Here is a 20,999-nt window from a genome sequence, read left to right as displayed (position 1 = left end):
CCAGGCCCAAAGCTGTCTGGCACCATCGCAGCCGGTGCAGGGTTTTCCCGGTCAGAACGTCCAGGAGTGGGGGCAGGACCAGAGAGGAGTGAGAAGGAGACGCAGAGGGACTGAAAATGGACTGAGAAACTAAAGAAGTCAACATGTGTCGCGTATTGGGAGAAGAGGATGGTGGGTTTCCCTGAATTCTTCCTACTTCTCTTCCCCTCTTTTTTTCACTCCCTCCCGTTTCCATCTCCCTTTATCTTTCCCAAGTCTAAATTTCTGCATCCATTTCGTTTGCCTTCTCCTACGGTTGTTTCTTTATGTCTTTACACATGTCTTTTTTTATCTACCCCTATTCTTGGCCTCGTCGTGGTTTTCCATTTTTACTATGACTTTTAATCCTTCTTATCTCCCCTGTTTTCTCTCTTATCATCTACTTTCTCTGAACCATCTCCTCTCTCTTCCCGGCTGGGGGAGGAGAGAATAAATCTTTAAATCGGCCTTTTTACTCTCCCATGCTGGTCTCCTTTTCCTCGTTTGTCGTCCAGTCTTCCGGTTTCAGGCGGATCCTTTATCTTAAGTTTTCAAGTTCCCCACCCGAGACCCGACTGAGGAAACACACACACCTCGCCCTCTCGGAGAGAGAGACGACATCCGGTAACGAGTTCATTTCCGCCTTTTACCTGCGTCTCGGCTTGCGCCATTTCCGCCAGCATAGAGTGTCCCCGCCCTTCCCGCCTCCCTTCCTCGCAGCGTTTTAAACACAGGCCTCGGGCCTACAGCTTTGGGGTTACTTAGGGGGGCGGGGGGGCAGGTCTGATGAGTAACCCCTCCCCCCAGGTCCCAGAGGGAGAAGCCTCCACATCTGTCTGCCGGGTACATCATATTCCATTTCTAGATTATTATTTGAAATTATCTGTGACTTTTAAATTCAGATTTCTGTTGATAAATATTTTCCCCATCATTCTTTGTCTTTTTCAAAGTCTCCTATTAAAAATTATCTGGGCTAATGAATCTCAAAGCAATTACCCTTTTCTCAAATTTTACGTTAAAAAATGTGACCCAAGCCCTCTTCAAAATTTTTTTCAAACCTAGCATCTGGCTGAGGGATGAGAGTTAGGAGAGACTTCATCTCTTGCTGAAGATGTAGGAAGAAGGGGGGCCGAAGGGAGGAACCAGAGGGGATGTCAGGGGCGGCGGAGGAGGGACCAGGCCAGGCTGGGGCCCTGACAGCTGCCTTTTTTTCCTTCTTCCTTAGCCCAAGACTTCCATGGCCTCCACTACCCGCCGCCAACGCCGAGAACGTCGCTTCCGTCGTTACTTGTCTGCAGGACGGCTGGTCCGGGCCCAGGCCCTCCTCCAGCGACACCCAGGCCTCGATGTAGACGCTGGGCAACCCCCACCACTGCACCGGGCCTGTGCCCGCCACGATGCCCCCGCCCTGTGCCTGCTGCTTCGGCTTGGGGCTGACCCTGCCCACCAGGACCGCCACGGGGACACGGCGCTGCACGCTGCTGCCCGCCAGGGCCCTGATGGTGAGTTTTCCTGGTGGGGAATAAGGTCGTGAGCCATTGACCGCAAATGAGATGAAGGCCAGCAGCTAAAAAATAAGCTAGTTGTGCCTGGGATGGTAGTTGACCCCGTTGGCATTTGTGACTTTATATTACTGAGCTACCATTGTCTGAAGAACCCAACATTCTCAAAACAGCAGCTTCAAATTTCACAACTTATAAGGTTATAGCTCCTGTGTCTCTTGACTGGTTGTTTGCCTGCAGTGCAAAAAGTAAGATAGAGGTTAGGTTCTGCAGTTCCATTGCCTGGGTTCAAATCCCCGTGCCACACTTAACAGCTGTGTATTCTTGGGCTATTTACTAAACTTCCCTGAGGCTTAGGTTGCCCTCATGCAGAATTAAATAACAACAGTTCTCACTATGTCCCAGCACTTCTCACAAAACAGCCCAGTTAATCCTCATAACAATAAGTACTAATATTATCCCCTGTTTCTCAGATGAGGAATTAGAATCCAGGCAGCTTAGCTAAAATCATCTGTGCTCTTAACAACTGTCTTGCCCTGTGTGATACATTACAGAATTACACAGTGATAGCGCCCATGTTCAAAACACCATGCTGTATCATATATTTTTATGACACACTACGTAATTAGAGCACCTGGCATGTGATTAGCACACAGTAGATGTTGGCCAGTAGTGTTCCTGTTATCAACAGATCGTCCGTACTCCCTTCACCGTCCTCTCTGCAACTCAAAAACACTAAGACCCAAACATTTTTCACCAGACTCGTTTGGTGAGAAAAACTAACCTGAACTAAAGAGAGACTATCTGTGAGTCTTTTTCATCCTACAGATGTCAATGTTCATACATTTCTTCACAGAAACATTCACGTGTTTGATTATTGGAGTGGCCCAGGCCCTCCCCAGCTACTGAATATACAGTGTATGTACTTTCAGATCAGATCTACGATCTACGAAATCCCAAAAACATCTGAGTTCTGAAAAACCTTTGACACAGGGTTTCAGATGGGGACCTATTGACAATGGACACAGCTCTGTAGAGGTAGCAGCCTTTAGGAAAATAAAATCCTCTGGCAATTTTCCCCTCCTAGAGATTTTCCTTCTAAAGTAAGAACAGTAGAGGAAAATCCCTAGATTGGGATGAACAACCCAGTTTGATTGCTACTATTACCATCTTCTAGCTCCCCAGCAGAAACCCCTCTCACCCCCAAAACTTTCCCCAGAGGGGGGGAAAAATAAACCTTTTCTTTAATTCCCTTTAATATAGTAAGATAGGCTGGCATATTCAGATTTTTTAAAAACCAAAAACTTAAAACGAGGAGGTTTGCAAAATGTAGGCATCTAATTTGACAGCTGACATTAAACATGGCAAGAGAGCAGAGAACCCTGTGGCAGATTCCAGACCTCCTCCAAGTTCAAACTCTACCACCTACAGGCTGTGTACCAGGGACATGCAGCTTAACTTCCATGAGCCCAATTTTAATCCCTTTTTTTAATTATTATTTTTTATTTTTTAACTTGCCTCTCTAAATGGAAGTTGTGACAAGTAAATGAGGCAAGCACTTGGTACAGGTTTGGCACCCACCAGATGAAAAGTATTGTTATTTTTATTCTTATACTACCCAATTATGGTTTTTGAGGAATAAAAATCTATCTCATAGTAGGATCTTCCTTCATTTTATTGACATCTAAGAAGCGTATGAGATTGATACTATTATCCAATTACAGATGAGGAAATTAGGGTCTTGAACGTTCAGGAACTTCCTGAAATACCCTGGCCAACAGGTTGTCTTCCTAAGGGGGACCTGTCCTCAGTTCCCAACCAAGCCCTGGTATCTTCTCAGGCCTTGCTTCTTCTGTTCCCTGACAGCCCTGCCACCAGGTGGCCTTATGGCTCTTCGGTAGAGTGGCCCATCTCATTAAGTTTGGAGCTGCTTTAGAGACCATTAGGTCTTAAAATGCAAATACGTTCTTTGAACAGATGGAATGACCCAGGTTCCCCTAAGGAAAGGGAGGTTTTCCCCCTTTCCCAAGTTAGGTGCAAGGGGTGAGGCAGTTCCTGCTGGATTGACTGGGCTATGTGGTCACAACCAATGAGATGCCAATGAATGGCTTTCGGTAACTTCCTTTTGGGACCTGTCACCTCCTGGGGAAGTGGTCTTAGGTGTCGAAGACCCTCATATAAATATACCTTAGTCAGACAATAACCATTCTCTACACACAACAAGAACTAGTGAACGCTAAGAAACAATAGGTCATTTTCTCACAGTCTTTGCAAAAAGAAAAAAGTCCAAAGGCAGCCAGGTATTTTTTTTTTTTTAATGTCACATTGAGTGCACTTCTGCTCTGTGCCAGCACAGTACCAAACCTCTACCACCCGCTACTCACTTTGAGCTGCACAGTAGGAGTAAGCTGTGGCCCTGTTTTGCAGATAGCTGAGCTGTCTGATTTATGTTCCGTTTGCCTTTACAGCCTTTCCTACCATAGCACAACCACAAACCTGCAGCTTCAGCTACGTAGCTCTGTCTTCAGTGACCCCAAATGTGTTTTTCACAAGACTGCCTGTCTCTTACCTTTTGCCTTCCCATCCACCTGATTTTTACTTTGCTAAGTTATCCTCCCTTCCCAGCCCAACATAAGCCCTGCCTCCTCCTTGAAGCCCTCTTTGACACCCCCCGCCTTACCTTTTCTTCCTCCATGCCTCAGTCAATCATCACTCAATATGAGCTTCCAGTATAGGGGTCTTTCAAAAATGTGTTGTGCCAGTTAGTATGAACATCCCTTTAAGGTAGAAATCACGTCTCAAAATGGAGAGGGGAAGAGCAGTGCTTCTGTCACTAAGGCAAAGTACATGTTTACTTCAGATTTTTTTTCATACATATTTTTCCCAATATAAAAGTACACCATACTAATTAAAGAGCACTGTGAAGTCGATCTATACTGCTAAATTGAATATAAAGGTGACATTTCAAATCACCAGAGGGCAGCGAGCTATTTAATAAACAACCTTGAAGTATTTGACCCATCTGAGGAACAGTCCTACTGACTCAGAAGTACAGCTGCTTAAAGATCTAAGTGTGACAGGAAGGGTTTGTACCAAATTCATAGGAGGAGTTTCCTCTGGGGAGGGGAATAAAATTTAGAAGGCAGCATTAGAGAAATCTTTAGTTTTATCTATGATAGTTTATCTCTTGAAGACAAAATAATGTTGCAAAAATTACAAAACAGTAACATACCTTGTGGGAGGAATAGGAGTGCTTATTGTACTATACTTTCTACATTTTTTTAAAGACTTTATTTATTTATCTGAAAAAGATAGAGCACAAGCAGGGGGAGCAGTTGGCAGAGGGAGAAGCAGGCTCCCCACTGAGCAGGGAGCCCTGTACAGGGCTTGACCCCAGGACCACGATCCAAGCATAAGGCAGATGCTTAACCCACTGAGCCACCCAGGCGCCCCTACATTTTTTTAGATAAATAAAAAGATAGTAGAGGGGCGCCTGGGTGGCTCAGTGGGTTAAAGCCTCTGCCTTCGGCTCAAGTCATGATCCCAGGGTCCTGGGATCGAGTCTCACATCAGGCTCTCTTCTCAGCGGGGAGCCTGCTTCTCCATCTCTCTCTGCCTGCCTCTCTGCCTATTGTGATCTCTATCTGTCAAATAAATAAATAAAATCTTAAAAAAAAAAATAGTAGAAAAAAAACACAAGAGGATATTTTTATAATCTTAGAGGGGAGAAAGCTTTTCTAAGGATGCAGTAAAGCCAAAGGCTATAAAAGAAAATACTGATATGGATTTAACTACATAAAAACTTTTCAAAGATGGGAGAAATTATTTACAAATACTCGACACCGGGGGTGATATCTATAATATATAAATAATTCTCATGTCTACATATATAATATCTAGGAGAAAAGTAGGCAGAGAATATGAACAGGTCATTCACAAATGAAGTAAAGAGCCAGGGGCGCCTGGCTGGCTCAGTCACCAGAGCTTGTGACTCTTATCTCAGGGACGTGAATAGAGATTACTTAAAAATAAAATCTTTTAAAAAAAGAAGAAACCAAAGAACATATAAAGTACAGTAAACTTCATTAATAAGATCATTTTTTCATATATCAAATGAGCGAAATTAAAAGGGTTGTTGATGATACTCAATCTTGGTAAAGGACAACACAGGCATTCTTATAGTCTCTGTAGGAGTATATGTTGGCACAAATTTGAGAGCAGTTTGGTAAAATCGCTCGTGTCCTTTGACTCAGAAATTCCACTTCTGATAATCTACCCCACAGAAATACTGTAAGGAGTCTACAAAGACAAATGTAGGAGGCCGAACATTTTTGGAAACAAAGTCTATTGACTGGGCGTGGGGAGATGTTTGTTTCATACACATCGCGGAACACTACATGGTCATAAAAATGAATGAGGTAGACTGTGTACGCTCCTGTGGAAAAGTACAAATGAGATGGTAGGTGAAAAAAGCAATTTGCCAAACAAAACATATAGCATGATGACATATCTCTGAAAAAAAGTCATCCTGTGTATGCATTTGTACCCAGACAGGACCGGAAGAGACCATAGCAAAACTGTTAACAGCGATTAAATGTATTCTTCGTTCTTTAAAAAGAAATTTTTCTCATTAGTTATATCCCTTTCATATTGAAACATTAAGCAGGGGTGCCTGGGTGGCTTATTCAAGCATCTGCCCTCAGCTCAGGTCATGATCCCAGGGTTGTGGGAGGGAGCCCCACATCAGGCTCCCTGTTCAGTGGGAAGCCTGCTTCTCCCTGTCCCACTCCCCCTGCTCGTGTTCCCTCTCTTGCTGTCTCTCTCTGCCAAGTAAATAATAAAATCTTTTTAAAATTTTTAAATAAAATATTAACCAAATAAGATTGGAGGACAGCCATCCATAGACTAAGGTTTTTACATATTTTTTTCTAGTCTGTTTTTTTTTTTTGCAACCATAGTATTTGGTCTCTTCTTTTACACAGTTGTGGTTGAATCCTATGTGTAGTTTCATAGCCAGCTTTTTCCACACACGAACATTTTTAGGGGTTATTGAATATTCTGTACCATATTTTACTTACCATGTTTTATAGTCCTTAAAACCCATGAATTTAAAAACCTGTGCAAGCCTGAACACGCACCTATCCTTGTACCTGCTGTGAACTGTAGTGAGGAGTAAGCAGTTGAAAGATAGGACTAGGTATTTGCTGGGTGGGACAGGTGGAGAGGGCTGGTGACAGGTCACATCAGTGGTAAAGAGAAGTGGCCCCTCCTCCTCTCATCCTGATGGGGTTTAAGCTGGGCAGCACGCAAGTGTACCAAGAGATGATGGGTGGGGGGCGATGGGCCTTGCCCAGCCAAGGTGGGCCCATTGTGTTATCCTACCTTCCTACCTTCCTGGCAGTGACAGGATAACCCTTCCCTTGTCCCATCCTTTTGCCAGGTGGCCAGTACTTGGCAGCACCACAAAGTAAAGATTTAAGGACTGGCCGCCCATTTCCTCCTGCCCTAAGGAGAGAAAGTAGGTCCGCAGGAAGGGAGGGTGCCTCACCACCTTCCTCTGTCCCAGGAGTGAAAGAGGTGCTTGGTGGCCATAGGGGGTGGGCTGGGCCAGGGGTAGAGTGCCAGGCTGGCCGTAAAGTGGGCAGCATGGCCTTCAGCTGATGCTAGAGTGGATGCAGTGAGGTCAGGGCTCAGGAAAGAGGAGAGTTCAAGAACATCAGTCCTGCTTTTTACCACTACCCTCCTGTCAGCCAGCACCTGGGTGGGACCCTCTATCTCAGCCCCTTTCTCCTGCCCTAGATCAGTAGTCAATTTGGAAAGAGCTTGCTTTGCTGCAGAGAACATATCTGTGGCTTAAACTTGTTGCTGGTGTAGACCCTCTACCTCCCCACCCCTCTCCCAGAATGCACTGTATGAGGTTGACTGAGAGACATTCCCCTCCCTGAAAACATTTATTTTACTCAGTTTATTGAAAAGTGATATGAAATGGTTCCTGTTCTTTATTTATATATTTATAATGTTGCAGAGTAAAATGTTCAGTTATTTTACCAGTCTGAAGTATAGCTTTGGGTCAGAAACACACAGTAAGAGTTGTGAAGTGACAATATTTTCAAACCAAAAATGAAATACATAGTTAGAGGTTTTTGACATTGCCCAGGGTGTCTGGAGGCAGGCTGGAAAATGTCATTTAACACAGTAGAACTCCTAGGACACTAAAATAGTTTGTAGGGCCTCGGATCAGATTATTTTAAACTACCACACTTCTCACGCATGTGGTAAGCTATCAGTAAATATTTGTCAGTGACAGTGATTTCCTAATACCCAGGAGGCTTCTGTGTGGGCAACCATTTCCATTGCTGTAGGACCAAGGGAATGAGTGACCAGCAGGATTCAAGATGGCAGCCGTGTCAAGGAATGGGAGTCCCAGCTAATTTCTGCTCACTGCTCTCCCACCAACAGCCTACACGGACTTCTTCCTGCCACTACTGAGTCGCTGCCCTTCTGCTATGGGAATAAAGAATAAGGATGGGGAGACCCCTGGGCAAATTTTGGGCTGGGGACCCCCCTGGGATTCTGCTGAAGAGGAGGAGGAGGACGAGGCCTCTAAAGAGCGGGAATGGAGGCAGAAGCTGCAGGGAGAGCTGGAGGATGAGTGGCAAGAGGTCATTGGGAGATTTGAAGGTGAGGAATCCATTCCCATCCACAGCTGCCCTTCTTCCCCTTGACTGCTTTTCTGTACCCACCGCATGCATGTTCCTGCTGGCCTCCTGTACCCCCTTCCTCTATACTGCCCTCCCTCTTGACTGTCACCTCCTCAACAGCATTTCCCAGCCACCCCCATTCTGCCCTCCCAAACAGATGATGCCTCCCATGAGACCCAGGAGCCCGAGTCCTTCTCAGCCTGGTCAGAGCGCCTGGCCCGGGAGCATGCACAGAAGCACCAGCAGCAACAGCGAGAGGCAGAGGGAGCCTGCCGACCCCCACGGGCTGAGGGCTCCAGTCACAGCTGGCAACAGCAGGAGGAGGAGCAGCGGCTCTTCCGAGAGCGAGCCCGGGCCAAGGAGGAAGAACTGCGTGAGAGCCGAGCAAAGAGGGCACAGGAGGCTCGTGGGGACCGAGGGCCAGAGCCAGCCAGGGCTGGGCCCAGGGCAGAACACCCAAGAGGAGCAGGGAGGGGTAGCCTCTGGCGCTTTGGCGATGTGCCCTGGCCTTGCCCTGGAGGAGGGGACCCGGAGGCCATGGCCGCAGCCCTCGTGGCCAGGGGCCCCCCCTTGGAGGAGCAGGGGGCCCTGAGAAGGTACTTGAGGGTCCAGCAGGTCCGCTGGCACCCTGACCGCTTCTTGCAGCGATTCCGAAGCCAGATTGAGACCTGGGAGCTGGGCCGTGTGATGGGGGCTGTGACGGCCCTTTCTCAAGCCCTGAACCGCCATGCAGAGGCCCTCAAGTGACCCGAGAAAGAGTGAGAAACTGCAGGGAATGCATCCTTAGAGGCAGGGCAGTAGTGAGGGGAAAGTCAGGTATGGGGACGATGAGGAAGAGGCTGATGCTACGCAGCGAAGGATATGGGGTGGGAGCGAAACTTGTAACGAGTGGGAGTGGGGAGGATATGGGCCACCACCACTGCTCCCTGACTCCTCCATTTCCTAATAAGACCTGGTTCCACATTCTCACTCCTGGTGTCTCCTCTGCCTTTTTCCATTGCTGTGGTTTTCATCATACATGACATCTCCTTTCCCACCCCGCCTGCCAGAACCCGCAGCTCCTACACACCTGCATCATGCACGTACACACCAAGATGGGCTCTCAGCTGGAGCCAAGAAGGCCCTGCTTTCCCAGCCACAAAGGCAGCTCTGAGCAGACCCAGTTTGCCCACCAGTCACCACTCCCTGCGCTGTGCTCCTCCACTGTCAGTGACTGGAGAAATAGACATGAACAGAGACGAAAAAAGGAACAAAACCAGTTTCCCTCCTCTCCCCAGTTCCCCAGCCAGAACCACATCCTCCTCCCCACTGAATACCCCCTCCCCCAACACAGGGCTTTCCCTTTGCTGAGTCACTGAATGGTCTGAGTTGGGGGCAGCTGGAGCTGGGGACCATGAGGAGGTTGTGGGAGGATGGGATAGAAGCAGAATGGACAGAGGAAGAGCCCTGTGGGGGAGTGGAATTTCGGTTGCTAAAATTAGGAGCAGGGGAAGGAGGTGGAAAGAGCCAAATTATGTAACCTGGATTATCTGTTCTTGGGCAACCAGGGATCCACACCCAAGGCCATCTCCCCTCTAGCTCCTCAATCCTAGGTCTCCTTCAGGGCCCCAGTCCTCTCCAGCTTCTGCCCCTCTCCCACACCTAGGCTTTATCTCTGGGCAGTCTAGACTTGGCCTTCCAGATACACCCCTTTTGCTGAAGTTGAGGAAAAGGTCCTGAGGGACAGTGGGAGGGGGTCTGGCACCATCCCTTTCACTGTTCCATACTCAATCTCCACTCAGGCTCCCCACAACGGGGAGAGGAAGTTGCAGACAGTACCAAACGCCACTGCCATCCTCCAGGACACAACAGGGAAATCCACGAAAAGAGTTACAGGCATACGCTGGCGTGTGCAGTCTACAACAGAGAATCTTAAGAATCAGAAACGAATTTTTTAGGTGTGGAGCCCTGGTGTACTCAAGAGCACCCAGAGGGCGGTAGAGCATGGGGAGGGAAGCCCGTGGAAGCAGGGGAACACGGGGTGGGCCCGAGACCTTGGGAGAAGACAGCCAGGAGATGGAAGGCCTCCCAGGGACCAGGCATCTGTTCACCAGGAGGAGGAAGGGCTGGTGAGAAAGATCCTGTGAGAGGAAGCTGCTGTGATTCAGAGAAGAGCCTGCGATCTGTGAGCAACCCAGGCGTCCGGTTCCTCTCACAGGCCGGAGATTTCGGAAGTGGCATGCAAAGAGCCCAGGTTGGGAGTTGGGGGAGTTGGGGTTCGGATCCCTAAGCTGGGGGTTGAGAGATAAGCAACAGAAACCTTTGATGTCCAAATTTGCTCCTCCATCCAACAAATTTTTCTCTGGTTTTGAAGTGCATCGTTTCCACTCTGCAAGAGTTACATAAAACCAAATCAAAATAAGCCTTGATACCCGGCCCCCAAACCACCTTCTTTTCAACGTCCCTCCCTGGTGTCTGGCCCCCAGCCCTCTTGGGGGTTCCCCTGAGATGAGGGCTGTTCACTTTCTCTGACCACAGGGTTTCCGCTTCTGTGTCTCTTGTTTCCTAGGCTGATAAAAATACTGAGCCCTAGAGGCCCTGGCTTCCTCTGACCTCCTGGGGCCAGGCAGCAGGCATCCTGTCCACCGTGGGGGGCAGGGAGGGGGGCCCAGGGATCCCCAAGGGATGACTCAGTGCCTACTGTGAAACACTGGGGAGGTGTGAATGTGTGCATCTGCTCTCGAGAGCTGGAACGAGGACTTAATTCTTGGTGAAGGATGACGTGCTGGGGTTCAGTTAGAAAAACAGGATTAGGGAACAAGACCAGTGAGATCAAAAAGGGTCAATTGGGAGATTGGGCTTGGGGCTAGTTTGAGTTAAGCTAGGAAAATGATCTGGGAGGGACTCTATTTAGTGTAGTTCAAATGAGCAACAAGTAGCCCAAAGAGAAATCCAGACTACTGCAAGTTTGCCATCCAACAGGGGAAGCGAGGTCTATACCTAATTGTCATTCAGGGCATGATGTTGAGTACATGTTGGGGAGTAAGACATAGTGGATACAGAAAAGGGGTGGGGGAAGACTCTGAACCAGGAGAGGGCATTTGACTGGTGCTGAGGAATGGGCAGAATTTCTATGGGTAGAGATGAAGAGACAGGCTCCGTAGACAAGTGAAATGGCTTCAGCTGAGACCAGGAGTCAGAAAACAGTATATTGAGGAAAAGATGAATGTCCTGAGACAGACAAAGCACAAGTGTGAGTAAGCACGTGTTGAAGAGAGGCCCGCAGGAGGCCAAGGTAAAGGGTCTGGAACCTCTTCCTGTGTGTCTCGGTGCTAGTGGCAGCTGTGCAGAAGAGAGGGAGAGAACAGGAGAGTGCTGCAGGGGTTACAGATGAGGAGTAAAGAAGAAAGCAACAATCCGATCACTGGTTCTATGAACACCTGCCATGTCAAACCCTTTCCCAACAGGAGTAATCCTGCCGACAACTGTTCAGAAGATGGGTGGTAGATCTCCATTATAAAGAGGAAACCATGGGCGCCTGGGTGGCTCAGAGGGTTAAGCCTCTGCCTTCAGCTTGGGTATGGTCTCAGGGTCCTGGGATTGAGCCCCAAATCGAATCGGACTCTCTGCCCAGCAGGGAGCCTCCTTCCCACTCTCTCTGCCTGCCTCTCTGCCTACTTGTTTTCTCTCTGTGTGTGTCAAATAAATAAATAAGGAGGAAACCAGGGCTCATAAACATACTGAACCTGCTTAAGGCTACATGGATAAAAAGTAGCAGATTAACACTAAGCGCATCTTACTCCAAAACTTGTGTACTTTCACTTAGGTCTGAGTACTTCCAAATAGCATTAAAGGAGGGAACAGATCTTAAAGACTTTGAGAGGATAAGTCATTAGCACAAGACAACCGATAGGACAGTGGAAGGAATCTTAGAAAAGGAACCTTAGATGGCTCTGAATTTTGAGCCTAGAGGATTAGAAAGATGATTCCCTAAGCCTAGAAGGAGACACCAAGCTGAAGGGAAAGAGAAGGAATTCTGTTTCAGACACTGAAGCAATATATTTTGATTAAGCACAAATTATATTTTTTTAAAGATTTTATTTATTTATTTGACAGACAGCACAAGTAGGCAGAGAGGCAGAGAGAGAGGGGGAAGCAGGCTCCCTGCAGAGCAGAGAGCCCGATGCGGGGCTCGATCCCAGGACCCCGGGAATCATGACCTGAGCCGAAGGCAGAGGCTTTAACCCACTGAGCCACCCAGGCGCCCCAAGCACAAATTATATTTGATAGGAGCAGAACACTCTGCTAGACAAAAGGTTTAAATGAAATATAAAGTCACTGCCCTCATAGAACTTGCAGTCTAATGAGATAAACAATCTATAAGTAACAACTACAGGTCATAAGGGGGGTGCACCTCGTTAGAGTAATCAAGTGTTCAAGGAAGGCCTGCTAAGTTTGACATGCTGCCATAACAGTCAGGCAGAGATTTCCGGCAAGCAGGTCAGGAACTCAAGAGTAAAGTGTGAGCTGGAGGGGTAGATTTGGGCATCATTCCCTTCCTAGTGGACACTGAGCCTCGGAGTGCACAGGATCCTTGTGAGAAGATGACCAGAAGAGCCCCAAAGATGGTCTAAGCAAGAGGAATCAATAAATGAGGGAGGTGGGGAAGCGGTCAGAGAAGTAGGGCAAGGGAGGGGTGTGCCAAGCAGAGACAGAGCCACATCTAATGTTTCAAAGAGGTCGAGTAGGGGAAGGTTGAAAGATCCTTTGGGTTCAGGAACTAGACAATTACAAATTTTGAGAAAACAGTTTCCACTTACCAGAGGGGCAGAAATCACTTTACATAGGTTGAGGAATGAGTAGGAGGTGAGGAAAGGGAGGTGGTGGGTACAAAGTCATAGAATGGTGAATATGGAAGATAACTAAGAATCATCTCTAGGGCAACCCACGAATTTTACAGATGAGGAAAATGTTACCAGTTCCCAAAAAAGTGGGTAGTTAAGGGGGCTAGTCTCGAGACACCACACAGAAAAGGAAGGTGAGAGATGAAATGGCAAAGAGAAAAACAAAGTCCAGGGAAAGATTTTTTTCAAGAAATAAAATTGAACATGTTTGTGAAATGAAAGCAGGGTGCACGAAGAGAGAAAGATCCTGAAAATATGAGGGGTGGGTGGAAAATATAGTAAAGACACAGGAAGTGAAATATAGAGCAAAAGGAACAGCCTTGGACAGGATGAAGAGTCCTCGGAGTCAAAAGAAAAGAAAGATGGGGCATCTGGGTGGCTCAGTCGGTTAAGTGTCTGCCTTTGGATCAGGTCATGACCCTGGGGTCCTGGGATCTAGCCCTGGGCCAGGCTCCGTACTTAGCCCCAAGTCTGCTTCTCCCTCTGCCCCTCCCCCAGCTCATGCTCTCTCTCTCAAATAAATGAAAAAATATATTTTAAAATTAATTTAAATTTATATTTAATTTAAAAAAGAGGGGGAGCCTGGGTGGCTCAGTCAGGTAAGCATCTGCCTTCGACTTGGGTCATGATCTCAGGGTCCTGGGATCGAGTCCCATTTTGGGCTCTCTGCTCAGGGGAGAGTCTACTTCTTCCTCTTCCTGCTGTTGCCCCTGCTTGTGCCTGATCACTCTCTCTCTCTCTTGCTCTCTCTCTCAAATAAATGTTTTTAAAAAAACATTTTTAAGTAAATAAGGGGCGCCTGGGTGGCTCAGTGTGTTAAAGACTCTGCCTTTGGCTCAGGTCATGATCCCAGAGTCCTGGGATCGAGTCCTGTGTCGGGCTTTCTGCTCAGCAGAGAGCCTGCCTCCCCCTCTCTGCCTGCTTCTCTGCTTACTTGTGATCTCTGTCTGTCAAATAAATAAATAAAATCTTTTAAAAAATAAAAAATAAATAAAATACAAGTTGTATTCAAGTTTCTTTTTTAAAAAAAAGATGAAATGTAAATAAAGTGAAGGAAAAAGAAGGAAGTGAAGAGATCAGCTTGGGTGGCCTTAAGCTCAATGAAATAGATGAGAGCTTCACCAACTGAGAGTAAGGAGGTAAAATTGAGGTGTAAGAAGCCCAGAGATTTAGAATATCACCTGCAGGAGTAGAACATTGAATCAAGAAAAGAAGATCGAGAAATCCTGAGGACTCTCTCAGGTTGGATGGCCAGAATGAGCAGAAGACCCCTTCTAGTGACATGACTCTCCTGCAGTGTGTGGCAGCCTAGGAGAAAGCCCCAAGAATAAGACCATTGAGTTTAATCCAAAACAAGTTTTTCACGGTCATCTTGGTAGAACACCAAGTGATCCTAAAGTGCTAGTGGGTGGCTCAGTCGGTTAAGCACCTGACTCGATTTTGACTCAAGTCATGATTTCAGGGTCCTGAGGTCAAGCCGCACATTGGGCTCTGCCCTGGGCATGGAGCCTTAAGACTCTTTCTCTCCCTCTGCCCCTCCCCCTGCGCACACTCTCTTTAAAAATAATAATAATAATAAAAACTAATAAAGTGCTAGTGAAAGTAGCTGAAATGTTTGACCATGCATTGCAAGTTAAACCAGATGGACAAGGAAAACAAGGAAAGAAGAGGGGTTGGAAGTCTTGGTGAGAATGGAGAAACTAATATGATGGGAGGGAAGAGTGAGGGGGTGAAAAGTGAATGGTGGTTGTGAGAGGGAAAAATTGGAGCTCAAGATCTCAAAGATGTAGCCCTTTCGAGTGATGCTGAGGTCTGAGATACGACCTTGCTCATGGGTGCCTAAATGGGAGCAGGGAAAGAGGCTGTAAAGCTTTGTAACTGAGAAAGTTGAAGCACTGAGAGGACTGTGTGAGATCGTTTTGTGTGGTTTTAAAGTCTCTAAAGATGATAGTGGGGATGAGATATGGAGAAAAACTGAGCTAGAATTAAAGTTGTTAAGAATGTGATAAAGATGTTGGTAGAGAAGACTACTGAGCAGATAGGAAGAGCATGGCAAATGCAAAAGGCACAGGCTTCAAGAGAAGAAAAGGAGGTTACCAGTGGTGCTGAATAGTGGTCTCTCCTCTGCCCCCTGCCCTTTCTGACTGGGTAGAAGGAAGAGCAGACTTCACCAAAGAGAAAACGAGAAACATTAGGGTAAATCCAGGTTCTATGCCAGAGGAAGAGTCTTTAAAAATTGAGGCAGAGAATTTTAATCTATGAGGAGTTCCACAGCATATTGTAAAATGGATTGGTAGAAGTATCCTGTGGGGTAAAGAGTCTAATCCAGGGAGGTTAGATCCCAGTGAGAGTTCAGGAGAAGAAAAAGCCTGGAGGGTTTTGCTTCCGGAAACAGGAGTTTGCTGCCTCTAGAATTTAGAATGGAAGGTACATAGTATTTATTATGATGGAAAAAAACAATGGGGGAAGCACAAGACAAAGCATGTCTTCCAGTTCCATGGTTTTAAATGCCATCTTCATGTGGATGACTCCCAGTGTTGTCGCTCTAGCTCTGACCTTGCCTTTGAAAGCCAGACTTCTATCCAACTGCCAAGTGTCTTCTCCACTTGGATGTCTGCCCAATGGATTTAGACTTAACATATTCAAAATTGAACTTTTTGTTCTCCTACTTCATCAGAATCCACATTCCTCCCAGTCTTCCTATCTTCCAACACCCCCTAAAATCCATCCACTCCCTTATAGAGTCCTGACAATTCTACCCTGAAATATACACCACATTTGTCTACTTTTCTCCTTCTTTATGGCTGCCACCATCTTCTCTCCTCCTATCGCTGCCATTGTCTCCTAACTGATGTCCCTGCTTTCATTCTTTCCTCCTACAACCCAGTCTAGACAAGATCTTTTTTTTCTTTTTTTTTAAGAGTTCATTTATTTATTTGGGAGAAAGAGCAAGCAAGAGAAAGAAGCATGAGCAGGGGAGCGGCAGACAGAAAAAGTAGTCTCCCCACGGAGCAGGGAGCTGGATGTGGAACTAGATCCCAGGACCCTGGGATCATGACCTGAGCTGGAGACAGATGCTTAACTGACTGAGCCACCCAGGTGCCCTAGACACAGGATCTTTTAAAAACATAAATCCAGTCACCTCTGCCTCATTCCTCTCTGTCCTCTTCCTCCTCCCCACCCACTTCTCCTCCCCTCCGCCTTTATACACACACATACAAACATACGTATTTATACCTTCTAAAGGCTTCCCATGGTTGAACAAAAGTCAGATGCTTTATTTCTCTTTGAAGGGTCCTGCATGATCTGGCTCCTCTCTCTGACCTCATCGCCCACCCCGCTCCTGCTCTCTCTCTTTTCCAGCCACATCAGTTCCCTTTCTGTCCCTCAACACCCCCTGCTCATTTCTGCCTTCCACCCTTTGCAGTAGCTCTTCCCTTTGCCTGGAATGCTTGCCCACTAAACCTTCACCTGGTCACTCTTACTTGTCATTTGGGTCTCAGCTTAAATGCCACTTAGAGAGGACTTCCTGACCACTGTATCTAAAGCAGTTCTCTGCCACTCCTCACGTCCCCTGTATTGTTTCCTTCTAGCACTACTTACTGACTTCTGTATATTTCCTTTCTGCCTTGCCTTACTAGGATGTCTGCTTTGTTTGCTTCTATTTCCTTATTGCCTAGCACAGTGCCCAGCACATAAGAGGGGAGTTAAAAAAAAGCACCTTAAATGAAGAGATGGATGAATAATGGAATAAAACAGGAGAAAGCTCACCTTTAGTTTTGTGGCTTAGATTGGACTTGACTTTTGAGTCAGGTTTAACTATAAGGTCGGGTGTGGAGATGAGTTGATTTCAAAATAAGCTGTAGGAAACAAGATTGGGTTAGTTTAGAGGATAAGTTTATTTTCAGACTTATTTATTGGAATGTGTTTAGATTTGAGGTTTCCATTGAGTAGTTTGAGTTGCAATTTAGGTTGAGGTTATATTTGAGTTAGGGTCAAAGTTAGTATTAAATCCCAATATAGGGGTGCCTGGGTGGCTCGAGTGCCACATCAGGCTCCCTGCCCAGCAGGAAGCCTACTTTCCCTCTCCCACTCCCCCTGCTTGTGTTCCTGCTCTTGCTGTCTCTCTCTCTCAGTCAAATAAATAAATACAATCTTTTAAAAAATAAAATAAAATAAATCCCAATATAGGTTTTGAGGCTAAGTTCAAGTTTGAAGCTAATGTCATTTCAACGTCATTTAGAGGCCTGAGATTTCACTCGTTTCTCAACATAGCCCACTGTAGAAACTGTATTTCCCTGAGTTTGGGGCACAAGACTCTAGTCATCACCCCTCCCACCCAGGGAAAGCCCCAAACCAACTGCTGGCCTCTCCAAGAAAGAAACCAAATTTCACACAACCTCCGAAACTGAGATTGAAACCAAGATTGGCCCATCTCAAGGAGCGTCCTTCAGCATATCACAAACGCCTGCGACACTGAGCCTCAGCCGAGTTCTTGCCCTCCTTCCTCTCTGTCTCTCATGTCTCCTACCACTCTTTCGCACCTTCGCCTTTTTGTCCCTCAATGCCCGGTCTTCCTCTCTGACCTAAGTTTCTCCCTTTCTCAGTTTCTCATCGTTAATTGCAACCCTGTTTTATACTTTAATATAACTGAGGTCTCCTAGTCCATCAGCTCCTATCATTAGAGAGGCAGAAAGAGAAAACAGGAAGGAAAAGGAACTCTGGAGAAAGAGAGACATGGAGAAAAGGAAAGGAGCAGAGACCAAAAGGGAAACCAACCGTGATGTAAGAGACAGTAGGTTAAAAGAATAAGAGGAAACCAAACTATAGACCAAAATATTTTTTTAAAGATTTATTTATTTAGGGGCACCTGGGTTGCTCAGTTGGTTAAGCACCTGCCTTCTGCTTAGGTCATGTTCTCAGAGTCCCAGGATCAAGCCCCACATCGGGCTCCCTGCTTGGTGGGGAGTCTGCTTCTCCCTCTTACCTGCCCCCCCACCCTGCTCACGATCTCTCTCTCTCTCAAATAAATAAATCATAAAAAAAGATTTATTCATTTATTAAAGAAAGAGAGAGCACACGCAAGAGCTTGGGAAGTGGGGGAACAGAGAGAGTGGGAGAGAGAGAATCCCAAGGCGACTCCCCACTGAGTATAGAGCCCAATGCAGGACTTGGGACTCAATATCACAACCCTGAGATCATGACCTGAGCCAAAACCAAGAGTTGGATGCTTAATTGACTCAGCCACCCAGGTGCTGCTAGAAGAAGATACTTAAAGCGGGTATCTGTAGCCACTCTTCCTCCATCACATCTGCTCAGTACCCTCAGTACCCACATCTGTAGATTTTGCCTAGAAACTCTCTCATCCCTTCCATCCTCCTGCTGTTGCCTCAGTCTAAGTGTAAGCTCCTATTATCTCCTTGCCAGGTTATTGCATAAGTTTTGTAACTTGTTTCCACCTTCTGCTTTCCCCTCCAGCCCCTCAACTCCCGTACCCAATCCATTCTTCATGCAGCTTCCAGATGCATTTTTCTGATGTACCAATCTGCATTGAGTCCCTCTCTCACTTAAAAATTTTGGTGACTCCCCATCATAATTAGAATGAAATCCAAACTCCTTTTCTTCGTTTCAAACCCTTCAGAATGGCATGCTCAGATCATGATCCTGGGGTCCTGGAATTGAGGCCCACATTGGGCTCCCTGCTCAGTGGGGAGCCTGCTTCTCCCTCTCCTGCTGCCTGTCGCTCCCCCTGCTCGTGCTCGCCCTCTCTCTCTCTCTAATAAATAAATAATAAAATTTATTAATTTAAAATTTACCTTTAGGGGCATCTGGGTGGCTCAGTGGGTTAAAGCCTCTGCTTTCAGCTCAGGTCATGATGCCAGGGTCCTGGGATCGAGCCCTGAATCAGGCTCCCTGCAGAGCCTCCCCCCGTCTCTGGGCCTGCCTCTCTGCCTACTTGTGATTTCTGTCTGTCAAATAAATACATCTTTTTTAAAAATTTACCTTTAAAAATTTAATAAATCCTTCAGAATGTGTTCTCAGCTTACCTCCCAAGCCTCATCTCTGCTCCTATTCGTACCCAAAGTATAAATAAAGTGAAGGAAAAAGAAGGAAGTGAAGAGATCAGCTCAGATGGCCTTAAGCTCAATGAAATAGATGACAGCTTCACCAACTGAGAGTAAAGAGGTAAAATTGAGGTGTAAAAGGCGCAGAGATTTAGAACATCAATTGCAGGAGTAGAAAGCGAATCAAGAAAGAAAGATTGAGAAATCTTGAGGGCTCTCTCAGGTTAGATGGCCAGGATGAGCAGAAGACCCCTTCTGGTGACATGACTCTTCTGCAGTGTGTAACAATCTAGGAGAAAGCCCCAAGAATGAGACTATTGAGTTTATCCAAAACAAGGTTTTCAAGGTCATCTTGGTAGAACACCAAGTGATCCTAAAGTGCTAGTGAAGGGCTACCTGGATGGCTCAGTCAGTTAAGCACCTGATTCTCGATTTTGACTCAGGTCATGATTTCAGGGTCCTGAGGTCAAGCCCCATATTGGGCTCTGCCCTAGGCGTGGAGCCTGCTTAAGATTCTCTCTCTCCCTCCCGCTCCCCCCCTGCTCAGGCTCTTTCAACACTTAATGCCTAGCACCCCTCCCCCAAGCCAAGTTCAGTGGTTTTTCTGTGGACAACCATAAGCCCTCCATCACACTCTATTGTAATTATCTGCTAACTTTCCTGTCTTCCTTGTTGGTTTTTGAGGTCCCAGAGTGCATGCGGACTCTCTTTCTCATATAAATCCTCAATGCCTTATATAAGGTGCTCAATAAGTGTTTGTGAAATAGAGAGAAAGCTAAAGAGGTGGAAGGAGAATGAAAAGAAACAATAGTCTTATCGGACTAGGAAGGCATGAAAGGCAAAGAGCCTCAAGAAAGGGGAGGAAAGCAAGAGAAATGGTTCATACACACCCGGAATGTTACTTCTGTGCCACGGGACCCCAAGACTACTCAGCAACATTGTGCTAGAGGAGAACAACAGTATCCCCAATGTCACAGGGGTGGGGGGGCCTTTAGCCATTCAAAACTCTCAAAATGAAAACATACCAACATCAATAAAGATAACCATATTTGAGATAGCCAATTTTCTCAATCTTCTGAAACATGGACAAAATCATCTTTAGAAATCTTTTTTTTTTCTTACAAATTAAGCGAAAACTGGCTCATTTTTAAGAATGTTCATATCGACATCTTTCATAGTGGCCAAAAAGTAGAGACAAACCAAACATCTATCAACAGAAGAGTGGGTAAGTAAGCTAGAGTATATTCACACGATAGACTATTACATCTTAATGAGAAAAAAAAAAACATACTGATAATGCAGCCACATGGATGAATCCAAACATCGCATTGAGTGAAAGAAGTCAAACCCAAAGAGTACATTCTGTGTGACTTCATCTCTATGACATTCAGAAGCAGGAACAACTAATCTATGGTGATAGAGGTCAGAAAGTGATTGGTATCTTTGGAGGGTATCAGCTGGGAGAGGGGCATGAAGGAACCTTCTGGGGACCTGCAAATATGTTGAACTGGATGGTGGCTTTATGGCTATAATCAGATGGCAAAGCTCATCAGGCTATAAACTTAAGAGACATGCGCCTTATTGTACCCAAGTTAAAAGGGGGGAATCTTAAACAGCATCCTGGCTCTGCAAACACAGCTTCCAGAAAAGTCCTTTGGTCATCCCCACCCTACCCTAGTCACCCACCCTCAAGTTCCTCCTGTGTGGAATTCCAAAGCCTTCCCTGTAGCGAACTTCAGAAGTTGCTACATTCCTCCAGCGCAGAGTGTGTGTTTGGGGTTATATAAATCTGATCTGGGGTCCCTGGGCGGCTCAGGTCATGATCCCAGG

At 46.3% G+C, this 20,999-nt stretch overlaps 1 protein-coding gene across 4 annotated transcripts; it reads left to right on the top strand.

Moving 5' to 3' along the window:
• Positions 1-4: 4 nt before the first annotated feature.
• On the top strand, positions 5-9,190 carry NFKBIL1 (NFKB inhibitor like 1). 4 transcript variants are annotated; one of them, XM_044256866.1, is made up of 5 exons: positions 5-171; positions 567-642; positions 1,244-1,520; positions 7,980-8,201; positions 8,379-9,190. In XM_044256866.1, exons 3-5 carry the CDS (start codon positions 1,256-1,258, stop codon positions 8,966-8,968), a joined length of 1,077 nt encoding a protein of 358 aa, XP_044112801.1. In that variant the 5' UTR covers positions 5-171; positions 567-642; positions 1,244-1,255; the 3' UTR covers positions 8,969-9,190. The 4 variants fall into 4 exon arrangements, with proteins under 4 accessions (XP_044112801.1, XP_044112791.1, XP_044112781.1 ...); XM_044256856.1 differs by having other exon boundaries at positions 534-642; XM_044256846.1 differs by lacking the exon at positions 567-642.
• The last annotated feature ends 11,809 nt before the right edge of the window (positions 9,191-20,999 follow it).

Source organism: Neovison vison, chromosome 1 (genome assembly GCF_020171115.1).
Source record: "Neovison vison isolate M4711 chromosome 1, ASM_NN_V1, whole genome shotgun sequence".
In the NCBI taxonomy this organism is placed as follows: domain Eukaryota; kingdom Metazoa; phylum Chordata; class Mammalia; order Carnivora; family Mustelidae; genus Neogale; species Neogale vison.
This window is presented reverse-complemented; position numbering and strand designations above follow the sequence as displayed.

Bases quoted from the DNA above. Each gene is read 5' to 3' on its own strand.
- NFKBIL1 (XM_044256837.1), top strand. From the start codon at position 805: ATGAGTAACCCCTCCCCCCAGGTCCCAGAGGGAGAAGCCTCCACATCT. The intron at 862-1,243 runs GTACATCATATT...CTTCTTCCTTAG, and splicing joins CCTCCACATCTGTCTGCCGG to CCCAAGACTTCCATGGCCTC. The intron at 8,202-8,378 runs GTGAGGAATCCA...CCTCCCAAACAG, and splicing joins GGTCATTGGGAGATTTGAAG to ATGATGCCTCCCATGAGACC.